Raw genomic sequence first — 12,500 nt, forward strand, 5'->3', positions numbered from 1 at the left:
TACGTATATATGTATGTATGTATGTATGTATATATATATATATATATATATATATATATATATATATATATATATATAAATTTATATATATTATATATGTGTGTATATATATGTGTATGTGTGTATATATATATATATATATATATATATATATATATATATATATATATATATATATATATATATATATTTATATATATATATATATATATATATATATATATATATATATATATATATATATATATATATATATATATATATATATATATATATATATATATATATATATATATATATATATTATTCGATGCTGGCATGTTGCATTGAAATCTTTACATCCCGGAACGTGCGCTAGCCATTAGGTTTAGAAAGATTTGGGATGAAATGTTATTGCGCTGAAATGGAAGGACTGCTATTAATATGGACAGAGCAGTTATTGTAAATGCTGCAGCGAGGCTCTCTCTCTCTCTCTCTCTCTCTCTCTCTCTCTCTCTCTCTCTCTCTGACGCTGAAAATATCTTCTGTGTTATTTTAAGTGCACGTTCTTTTTCGAATAACGGAAAGAACCATTTTCTCTCTCTGGAGACAAAGGGAAAATCCCATGTCTTGAGTAATAACAGATAAACAGGAAGTCTCCTAATGGAAGCTTCGATAAACACTAATTGGTTTTGCAGGGTCTTTATGTGGAGCGGTGTTGCGATTAAAATTGTTATTGTTTTAAAACGTAAGGGGTTTTGCACTGAATATCAGCTTTCGGCCAGAATACTCCCTTGACTCATTGCATTCCGGCCTGCCGAGATTCTCAGATTCAAATGTTTTTGAAATAAAACTATTGGATTTGCGTGAACAGAACTAATAGCTTAATAATTTTTGGTGCATCTTGTGATTATTTGACAGTGAACGAACTTTCTTAAGACAGGTTGCTTTCTGTTAAAATTTTTGAATTAGACTACATTCCAGCCCCGTTTCATTTTGTCAGCTTGAAATTGGAATCTAATCTTTTCCTTTCATCTTCTACATTCTTTACTGTTATTCGTACAGCACGCTTCAAATTTCCCCATTTTCGTGAAATTAACTGTTACGGGACCCAATTAGCAAGAGTTCATTCATTTATCTTTAACAGATATAACTACGTCTTTACGATAAATGGGCTCCCGCGTTATCTAAATTGTTATTCCCCTCATAACCGCAAATACGTCCGAACTTTTCCCCCTCCTCGGCATCGCCCTCGATTCCCCTCTGTACGGCGTTTCTCGTAATTCTCATGCAGGCGAGACCAACTCAATTCTTCGGTAACAAAATAGCTTCTCCTTTTTCCTCTCGCATTTACCGCTATATACTCCGTAGGGGGTTAGTGCCGTCAGTGCACCTCGTGCGGTGCACTGTAGGCATTATTTAAGGTTTTTTGAAGCTTGCCTTCGGCCCCCTAGCTGCAACCCTTTTCGTTCCTTTTACTGTACCTCCTTTCATATTCTCTTCTTCCATCTTACTTTTCACCCTCTCCTAACAATATTCACATTGCAACTGCGAGGTTTTCCTCCTGTTACACCTTTCAAACCATTTTACTGTCGATTTCAGTTTCAGCGCTGAATGACCTCATAGGCCCCAGTGCTTGGCCTTTGGCCTAAATTTTATATTCAATTCAATTCACCGCCGTATATTCCTTTTCCCGTCCGTTCCCCTTCCGCTCATTTCACTCCATTGACAAGCCCTCCGTATCTGTCTCGAATCCTCAACCATCTTCTTTCCCTTCCGAGGGCACTTGACGTGAGGCAAATTCTTGACTGTAATAATGTCTCTATCTCACTTGATGCCTGGATCAAGGGGAGTCGTCTTGGAGGATTCTCTTAATTGCCGGTCCTTACAACGGAGAAGGAAGAAAGGGAGTGTGTGCTTAGCCGAAAGGATTATGTACGACCTCAGAGGATTGGGGAAATGGAGATTGCTTCGGTTATCGTCAAAATATCATTTTAATCTTTACCCCCCGTTCATTAAGACGCTGATTCACGACTTTCCTCCTTGGATAACACTTATCTCTCTTTTTTTTTATTATTTCGAATTTTAGTAGTGCCTCTGATCTGAATTTTGGTTGTCTTAACTGTTACCATCCACGTAGGTTGCTCTTGTCAGTACAGATCTTCCCTTCCTTAACCACTGGTTGGAGAAGAGGACTGGAAAAAGATATAACAATTTTATGCCCTGTGTATTCGTAGAAAACAGTGTACTGTATATATCTATATATATATGACCACCGGACAACTGTATAAATTTTTCAAGGTAATCTTTGGTAATTTCGATTATGCAGTTAATTTTTTTTTTTTTAGAGAAGTCTGAATTACCTTTAAGATTTGAAATCTTCCATATGGTTTGTAATTTTGGTTTTTGAGTTGTTCCTCTAATTCGCGTTGTTTTTCTGCAATTTCATGAAAGCTGTGGAGAAATATCTTCACTTTTATTTGCGACTTTAATTAGCCATATGGAAGAGATCTGTGACTCGGTGGCTTGTTTCGATAAATTTGCCTTTACAGGCGTGTTGGATACAGAAATGGTCCATAAAAACTTGTGTTGCAAGAACTAGTTTTGTTTCATCTACCAACATTTCCTCGGTGTCAGGGACGCTTCATTCGGTCATTCTCTTAGGATGACACAGTCCACCGACTGTTTCTTTTCCTTGCTGATAAGCTTTGGAATTCTCTTTCTCCTTCAGTTTTCCTGGCTTTCTTCCTTTGGGAGGTTGGTCTATCGCTTCCTTCGCTGATTTGCCCAACCCTTCTTCTTTTCTTTTTTTCTTTTTCTTCTCTTCTATGGGTCTGCGCAGGAAAAGGGCATAAGGGTTCTCGTCAAATATCTTTTGTTTTTAAAGACGTGTTTATAAATACGTGATCAGCTTTCAAAATACAACCGTGGATGCGATCAATCTTAGTATCTCTCTTTCAGGACGTTAGATATTTAATTGAAAAAGGCTGGAGATAGTCTACGTACGTAGAACTCAATTTTCAACCGACGCAGAAACGAGTGTTTGCGTCGAGCTGTGAGCATATTTCTCCATTTTCTCGACTTTTTTTAAAATTTTGTTTTCTACTTGTTTTCATATTTTCATTCCGTCGTTCGTTCTATGCTTACTTGCTCTATAAACCCCATCCTTATCATCCATCTCTTTTCCAACGCTTTGTAGGTCAGTTACTCTGGGAATTGTAGGATTCCAGGTAGCATAAATGTTTTTTGTTTTTGGTTCTTGACAGGATTGTTTATGCCATTCCCAGCAGATATACCTAGAGAGAAGCCCTAATAAAACGAACATCAGAAAGGTTTTAAGCCGAGTGGGGAATGTATTTTTCGCTGCAACTCCCATAAATATTGCAGCAAGAGATGTTGCTGTTATCTGACTTTTTTTTTTTTGCTTATGGATGTATGTATATATTGATACACTCAGACTTAATTGAAGAATTGTCTGCATTTTTTGTAGATGTAGATAATTATAGACGATGGTTCAGAAATGTTCATCTATGCACAAATACTTAAAATATATACACACACATAAACACACACAAACACACATAAACACACAAACACATATATATGTAAATGTGTGTATTTATATATATACATCAAATATATATATATTCCTAGACACCTGTTTAAATAATCTCATACTCTCCCACGATCCATTTTAACATTCATTTCTTTACTTTCCTGGTTTCCATTCACTCTTATGACCTCACTCTTGCTAACACTGGCTTTCAACTTGTTGTCTTGCCAGTACTCTCAAAAGTTCACTAGTTCCTGCAGCTTCTCTCCAACATCCAAGGTTAACACTGCATTGCTTGCAAACACCAGCCATTCCACATTCCATTCACACTCAGTTTTTTTTTTCTTTTAGTTTTCTGTAAAAGAAAACTATTGTGATGGCTATGTCTGTCCGTCCGACTTTTTCTGTCCGCCCTCATTTCTTAAAAACTACTAAGGCTAGAGGGCTGCAAATTGGTATGTTGATCATCCACCTCCAATCATCAAACATAACAAATTGCAGCCATCTAGCCTCAGTAGTTTTTATTTTATTTAAGGTTAAAGTTAGCCATAATCGTGCTTCTGGCACCGTTACAACACCGGCCACCACGGCCGGCTGAGAGTTTCGTGGGCTGCGGCTCACACAGCATTGTACCGAGACCACCGAAAGATAGATCTATTTTCGGTAGCCTTGATTATACGGTGTAGCGGCTGTACAGAAAACTCGATTGCGCCAAAGAAACTTCGGCGCATTTTTTACTCATTTCTATCACGGTTTTGCTCTGCATCTATCACCCTTTTTGTGACCTCGGGAATCACTCCATCCATAGAGATATTAAACAGCCTCAGAGACGTGACGCACCCTTGTATTAGACCAGTTTTTATGCAAAACCAGTCACTCTCATGCACACTTTGCCTCTTTTATCTATGACGCATTTAGTAGGCTGCCTCGTCTGTTGATAGAATTAATGCAGCTTATATTATGAGAGACGAGATGCCTACATTTGTAACTTTTTATCCATTAATGGATCCGCCCCATCTGTGTAATTACATGATGTACGCGCCATTATGTAATTAACTTTAATGGAAAATAAATTATTTTAGGCATTGTTCTACAGAGCTTCCCGATCACATAAGGCCTCCACTTTCTTAGTAATGTAAATGTCAGTCTTTTACCTACACTTTTGAAACCGCGTAAAAGTTACAAATTGTAGAGTAATACCTTTATGGCTAATTTTAGAAGAAGTCCATTGTTTCGATTAATTGTGACGGGTACATTATCTTTTCATTGATTTTGAAAGGTATTTATTACCATTTAATTCAGCCTTTAAGGTAGTTCATTACCTTTTTGGTCAACCTTTGAGAAGTTTTCTGAATTCTTCTGCGCAATCGAGTTTTCTGTACAACTTATAATGCTGCATGAGCCGCGGCCTATGAAACTTTCAGCCACGGCCCGGTGGGGCCCTGTCCTAGAGCGTTACCAGGCGCACGATCATGGCTAACTTTGACCTTAAATAAGATAAAAACTACTGAGGCTAAAGGGCTGCAATTTGGTATGTTTGATGATTGGAGAGTGGATGATCAACATACCAATTTGCAGCCCTCTAGCCTCAGTAGTTTTTAAGATCTGAGGGCGGACAGGAAAAGTGCGGACGGAAAGATAAATAGCCTTTCCTGCCAATCTTTAGAGAACTTCATTATCTTTTTGGCCAGTCTGGAAAGATGCTGTGTTTTCGAGATGTGGCCTCTTTGCAATCCTGAGTATTTTCTGAAGCTTCTAATCTCTCTCCTGACTTGTTCCAACTCCTATTATTCATTGCTTTTGCTGATGTTCGCTTTAATCCCAAACTTCGATATTGCTTGCCTTCCTTCATTTGAAGCAGATGGTAGTTTAACACTCTCTCTCTCTCTCTCTCTCTCTCTCTCTCTCTCTCTCTCTCTCTCTCTCTCTCTTTATACATATATATATAAATATTTATACATATATATATTTATATATATATTTATACACATACACACACACACACACACACACACATATATATATATATATATATATATATATATATATATATATATATATATATATACATACATATATATATTTATCTTTTGTTCAGTAGAAGAGAGTAGAACAGACCTCAGTGTTAGGGCTTCTAAGAGCAGTGTTAAATAACGCAGGGACCTGAAACATAGTCGCCATCATTCCAAGTCACATGGAATGGCGGTGGAGGTGAGGGGGCGGGGGAGGAATGTCCAAATTCAGCTCGCCTCGATATTCTCAAATGGTTCCACCACGCGGAAAAGATTTATTTATAATGATATTTCACCGAGTGGAAAATGGAAAACTCATCACAGTGAAATGTTATGATATGGCAGCCACTGCATTTCATGTGTTTGCCGAATTTTGTGGTCTGTTTGATATTTACAAAAGTGTAATTCTTTTTCGGGAGCTAAATCTCTGTTATGGTGACAAAGTACGAATCCGAAGTACACTTTATGCTGTGTTAGTAATCCCTTACCATGTGTATTTATAGCAGGCTCCGCAAAAGAACAATACCATTAACTGGAAACACAAATAAAGGTTTTTGTGTTGCTGAAAAGAAGACAGCGTAAAGTAAGGTAAAATCTCCCAGTAAAATGGATGCTTAATTAATATTGTCCTAATTTTAATTAGAACTTTAATTGTTATATCTTTACGTCTAACAATTTAAAGATCCCTATCATTAAGATTCATTAAGATTCATCTAAAAGACTGTTAATTTTAATTTATATATCTTTACTTTTAACAATTTAAAAGATCCTGCGTTATCGATTCACCTAAATGACTGTTAATTTTAATTGATATAAATTTACTCCTAACAGTTTATAAGATCCCTAACATAAAGATACATCCAAAACATAAAGGTACATCCAAATGACTGTTAATTTTAATTGATATATCTTCACTTCTAATAGTTTAAAAGATCCATAACATAAAGATTCATCCAAATGACTTAATTTTAATTTACATATCTTCACTTCTAATAGTTTAAAAGATCCATAACATAAAGATTCATCCAAATGACTTAATTTTAATTTACATATCTTCACTTCTAATAATTTAAAAGATCCATAACATAAAGATTCATCCAAATGACTGTTAATTTTAATTGATACATCTTCACTTCTAACAGTTTAAAAGATCCATACCATAAAGATTCATCCAAATGACTGTTAATTTTAATTGATACATCTTCACTTCTAACAGTTTAAAAGATCCATACCATAAAGATTCATCCAAATGACTGTTAATTTTAATTGATACATCTTCACTTCTAACAGTTTAAAAGATCCATAATATAAAGATTCATCCAAATGACTGTTAATTTTAGTTGATATATCTTCACTTCTAACAGTTTAAAAGATCCCTACCATAAAGATTCATCCAGATGACAGTGAACAAACTGTGGTTTCATAGCCCAGAGCAAAAAGGTCCGAAAATAAATGCTCGTACTTTTCCCTTCGGCATGCAAAGAAATCCCGAAATGAAAGTGGCAGTAATTAGACATTTTTTTACCCCGAGAGAGTTTGCGGTTAATTATCGGAGCAGCTTAACGTTTCCGGCAACATGATCGTTGCATGGAACGCTTCTCTGACCTCGGCCTCACGTCCTTAATTACTGGCTCTCTTGACCAACTAATTATAGGGTCTTTGAAGCATCTTTCCGCCATGCTTGAAAGATCAGAAAATTGGCCTGCAACCCGCGCGCCGAGGAAGGTATGCTGATAGTTCTGTTTGCATGTTTATTTATTTATTTATTTATTTTTTTTTACATTTTCTTTGACTTCTCTCTCTCTCTCTCTCTCTCTCTCTCTCTCTCTCTCTCTCTCTCTCTCTCTCTCCCTGGAATTTGTTAGTATATACACGTTACCTGATAAAATACATTGCTCGGCCATTTATTATTATTATTATTATTATTATTATTATTATTATTATTATTATTATTATTATTATTATTATTATTATTATTATTATTATTTTAAGAACGGTTGTAAAGGGGTCTGAATTGGTCGGATTGTACTGACCGTAAGGTCGGGCATTGCCGTCCTGACCATCTCTTATATGGCTTTATTTTTTTATGGCATATTTAGACAAGTGTCGATATATACGTATATATATATTTATTTATTTATATATAATATATATATGCACAACACACGCACACAAACACAAACACATACATATATTTATATACATATATACATATACATATACATACACATATACATACTATATCAGAGGTGTTACCCTTCCGGTTCTGAGGTAGTCTCTTGGGATAATGCTATTAGCGTCAAATCCTGATTTTTCCTTCCTGGTTTGCGGCACACCACGTTGTTCAACTAACTATAATAAATATATAATAATTCCCTACTGCAGTCAATAAAGTCGCTATTGGGTTTAACGGAACGTTCCTAAGGCAATTTTCAGCTCGATCAGAAGTCGGATCTAGGGCCTGTCGTTTGCTGGCGAGGCGTGAATCTCACTCGCTGGACTACGATAACCTATTTTATATACATATACATACATAAACACATACACACACATATATAATATATATATATATATATATATATATATATATATATATATATATATATATATAATACACACACACACACACACACACACACATATATATATATATATATATATATATATATATATATATATATATATATATATATATATATATATATATATTTATATGATAGGTTTTTACATATTCACACGTAACTTTTCAAACACAAATATTAAACAACAAATACCCTTTAATATCTGTTTCACTTTACCTGGGGTGGAATTTTTTTTATTAAGGAGTGTTTTTGGCTTTATACTTTATTTATATACACATACATACATACATACATTACATTCATACATACATTCATGTATATATATTTAAGATGCTTTTTTATTTATTCATGATATCCTAAACTTCGTTTTGCCAAACATTTTTATATGTGATATTATCCGGTGCTGAAGAGATTTCTGCCACTGTTTGTTGGAAATTAGTGTTGAAAGATTTTCCAGAATTGAGCGGGATGTTTAACACAGTGAAAGAAAAGTTTGTCATTTACCCTCTACTAGTAGTACTACTGCTAATGTTTCTACTTGTCATTAGAAAATAAGTTATTGCATTATTGTAAGTGGTTCGAATTGACAAGCGCATAACGGTAAAATAAAAGTGACAGTGAAAAAATGGTTTGATAATTACCTTTTGTACCACTGTGACTACTTCTATTTCATACTTTCAATAGAAAGTATGAGATAGTAATAGTCGCAGTGGTACAAACTTTCAATAGAAAGTAAGTTACTTCATTCTTATAAATGGTTTGAATCGAGAAACACATAACAGTAAAATAAGAGTGACATGTTGTCGCATAACAGTAAAATAGAGTGACATGTCGTATAACAGTAAAATAGAGTGACGTTGTCACATAACAGTAAAATAGAGTGACATGCTGTCGCATAACAGTAAAATAGAGTGACTTGCTGTAGCATAATAGTAAAATAGAGTGACATGCTGTAGCATAATAGTAAAATAGCGTGACATGCTGTCGTATAATAGTAAAACAGAGTGACATGCTGTAGCTTAACAGTAAATTAGAGTGACATGCTGTAGCATAATAGTAAAATAGAGTGACATGCTGTCGCATAACAGTAAAATAGCGTGACATGCTGTCGCATAACAGTAAAATAGGGTGACATGCTGTAGCATAACAGTGAAATAGAGTGACATGTTGTCGCATAACAGTAAAATAGAGTGACATTTTGTCACATAACAGTAAAATAGAGTGACATGTTGTCGCATAACAGTAAAATAGAGTGACATGTTGTCACATAACAGTAAAATAGAGTGACATGCTGTCGCATAACAGTAAAATAGAGTGACATGTTGTCACATAACAGTAAAATAGAGTGACATGTTGTCACATAACAGTAAAATAGAGTGACATGCTGTCGCATAACAGTAAAATCGAGTGACATGTCGCATAACAGTAAAATAGAGTGACATGCTGTCGCATAACAGTAAAATCGAGTGACATGTCGCATAACAGTAAAATAGAGTGACATGCTGTCGCATAACAGTAAAATAGAGTGGTATGTTGTCGCATAACAGTAAAATAGAGTGACATGCTGTCGCATAACAGTAAAATAGAGTGGTATGCTGTCGCATAACAGTAAAATAGAGTGACATGCTGTCGCATAACAGTAAAATAGAGTGGTATGTTGTCGCATAACAGTAAAATAGAATGACATGTTGTCACATAACAGTAAAATAGAGTGGTATGTTGTTACATAACAGTAAAATAGAGTGACATGCTGTCGCATAACAGTAAAATAGAGTGGTATGTTGTTGCATAACAGTAAAATAGAGTGACATGCTGTCACATAACAGTAAAATAGAGTGACATGTAGTAGCATAAAAGTAAAATAGAGTGACATGCTGTAGCATAATAGTAAAATAGAGTGACATGCAGTCGCATAACAATAAAATAGAATGACATGATGTAGCATAACAGTAAAATAGAGGACATGTTGTCGCATAACAGTAAAATAGAGTGACGTGTCGCATAACAGGAAAATAGAGTGACATGCTGTCGCAAGTATCTAGAAACGTGCCTTCTGCAATTGCTTATCGATTCACCATTTGCCCCCTTGCACGGGGGCATATCCTAAAGCAACAACAACTTACCGGAACACGACGGCGATGACGAAGCAGTTGCCGATGAGCCCCAGGATGAAGACCAGGATGTAGCTGAGGCACAGAACAGTGCCAATGCCGAAGGAGTGCCTGTACATGAGGTCGTCGAGAGAGAAGTCGTAGTCGTATTCGTCGCTGTAGTTGTAGCCGGCTGCCATGGACCCGTTCACGTCCTCCACGTCCAGATCGTCGAGGCCCAGAGACGTGGCGTTGGAGGAAATGTTGAAGAGGGGCATCTCAACGTCCGGCGGGCCCAGAAGGAAATCCTCGGAGAAGTCCATGCCCACGGATCTCCTGTGGATCGTGGCTAGGATGTCCGCTATGCCCCCGGCGTGTTTCTGTCGAGCGGGCCTGTGATTGCCCATTGCGCTGTACGAGGCGCCGCCTTCGTCAGGCGATGGTGATGATACGTCAGACAGAAGCACATTATTGCTGTTCTCGGAACTGTTCCGAAAGAGAGAGTCTCTCATGTCGATCATGTCGCTGTGAATTATGCTGTAAATTGACATGTTTGAATAATAAGAGGTCTCCTGTATATCACTTCTAGTAAAATATGTCATTAAAATGTCTCAGTTTCTCTCATATCTGTCACTGTTTAAGATCACTGAGCAGAGGGTTCATGTTTTCAAAAGGATATTTCACGTCTCATAGCGGGATGTTGGAATGCTACAAGAATAGATTTAACTTTTATTTCCCCCTCCAGCGTGCACGGAGTTTACTCTTGAACATTTCTTGAACGTAGAGTTTGTCTCATTAATCTTGGTTCATTGTACTTCTTGGTTGATCACCACTTATCTCGTCCTCCTTTAGAGGTGAAAGTCTTTCTTTTCTCATATTGGGAATACACTGTTGCGTAGCCACGGTGATCCTCTCCATAATCTGCAAAATACATAGAAAATTCGATGAGAAAAGTGAGCCACTTGTTTAAATATTTAATTTACGAAGCCTTTTGAACATATTGATGCTTAGAATAAGAATCTGTTGTAATTAATCATTACTCACGTTAGATGTACATTTCTAAGCATTCTCATGTTATTTTATAAATATATGGGAAGTCTGTATTATATATCATAAAGATTTAGGTAATGATGTGTGTGTGTGTGTGTATGTCATTTTGTTTGAATCTGTGTGTTAGATGTACATTTATTCAATTATATTCAGATGTTTGTTGTTATATGATATATACACATATATATATATATATATATATATATATATATATATATATATATATATATATATATATATGTGTGTGTGTGTGTGTGTGTGTGTGTGTGTGTATATATATGTATGTATATATGTAGATGTGTATATATATGTATATGTTTGTGTAAATGTATATATATATATATATATATATATATATATATATATATATATATATATATATATATATATATATATATATATATATATATATATATATATATATATGATTAAACCTTTTCCTCCTAACAAGGGTTGGCTACACTGCCGCGTTTGGACTTATAAATGGATTATAAATGAACTCCCTGCGTAGAAAACTTTCACAGCATCAGCCGCTGTGTAGGTGTATGACACGTACACAGGTAGTTCGTCACTTAATGACAGATCCTTTCGTCCAAGCGCTTAAGACTCTAAACACCTGCCCTATAGAAAAGGTACTTATCGAAAAGTGACACAGCAACCAGGCGCGATAAAGTATAATGATAAAGTTTACCGTTGCCAAGGAAAGAGGCAGATTGATTGATAAAAGATTCAATACCGTAAAATGGCATCACAACGATTGTGGCCTCCGACGCTGAGAAATGGTAAAACGATGTGACCTATTTTATAGAAGTCAGAGAAAATTCTTCTTTTATACGCAGTGTTATATAACAGTGTTTTTTTTTTGTGACCGTAAAGAAAGATTCAGATAAAAGGCAGGAGATAAAACGACTTCCACTTCGCTGTGCTTTGTGTGCTAAAGCAGGCACGTATGGGTACGCGCCTTAACGGAGAAGATAATCACCTACTTTAGTGGCCTCCCCTCCAGGCGGCCTACTTTTGGGCGTATAGTGAAAGGGCTTCTGTTCTAAAAGCTCAGATAATTGTACCCGGTCTTAGAGTAAGGTCAGCTGGATTTCCTTAAGGATGTAGCCTTTGTACACAAGAAATTTAATGCTGTTTGTTTAAATGCTGTAAATCTCTCATATCGTGTTTACGCAACTGTAGCGTGTCAGGTATGTAATACTGGCGAATAGTAAAGCACCCTTCTTGTTGT

At 35.8% G+C, this 12,500-nt stretch overlaps 1 protein-coding gene across 1 annotated transcript in view; it reads right to left on the reverse strand.

Annotated features, from left to right (window-relative positions):
* The window catches only part of LOC136846085 (neuropeptide SIFamide receptor-like), a 207,062-nt gene that overhangs the window by 104,696 nt on the left and 89,866 nt on the right, over window positions 1–12,500 (reverse strand). Inside the window, exon 2 of the mRNA XM_067116793.1 lies at window positions 10,250–11,137. Within this exon, the coding sequence (XP_066972894.1) occupies window positions 10,250–10,818 (569 nt within the window). The 5' untranslated portion in view covers window positions 10,819–11,137. The remainder of the gene's footprint in view (window positions 1–10,249; window positions 11,138–12,500) is intronic.

The sequence above is a fragment of the Macrobrachium rosenbergii genome, chromosome 14 (genome assembly GCF_040412425.1).
Source record: "Macrobrachium rosenbergii isolate ZJJX-2024 chromosome 14, ASM4041242v1, whole genome shotgun sequence".
Taxonomy (NCBI): Eukaryota; Metazoa; Arthropoda; class Malacostraca; order Decapoda; family Palaemonidae; genus Macrobrachium; species Macrobrachium rosenbergii.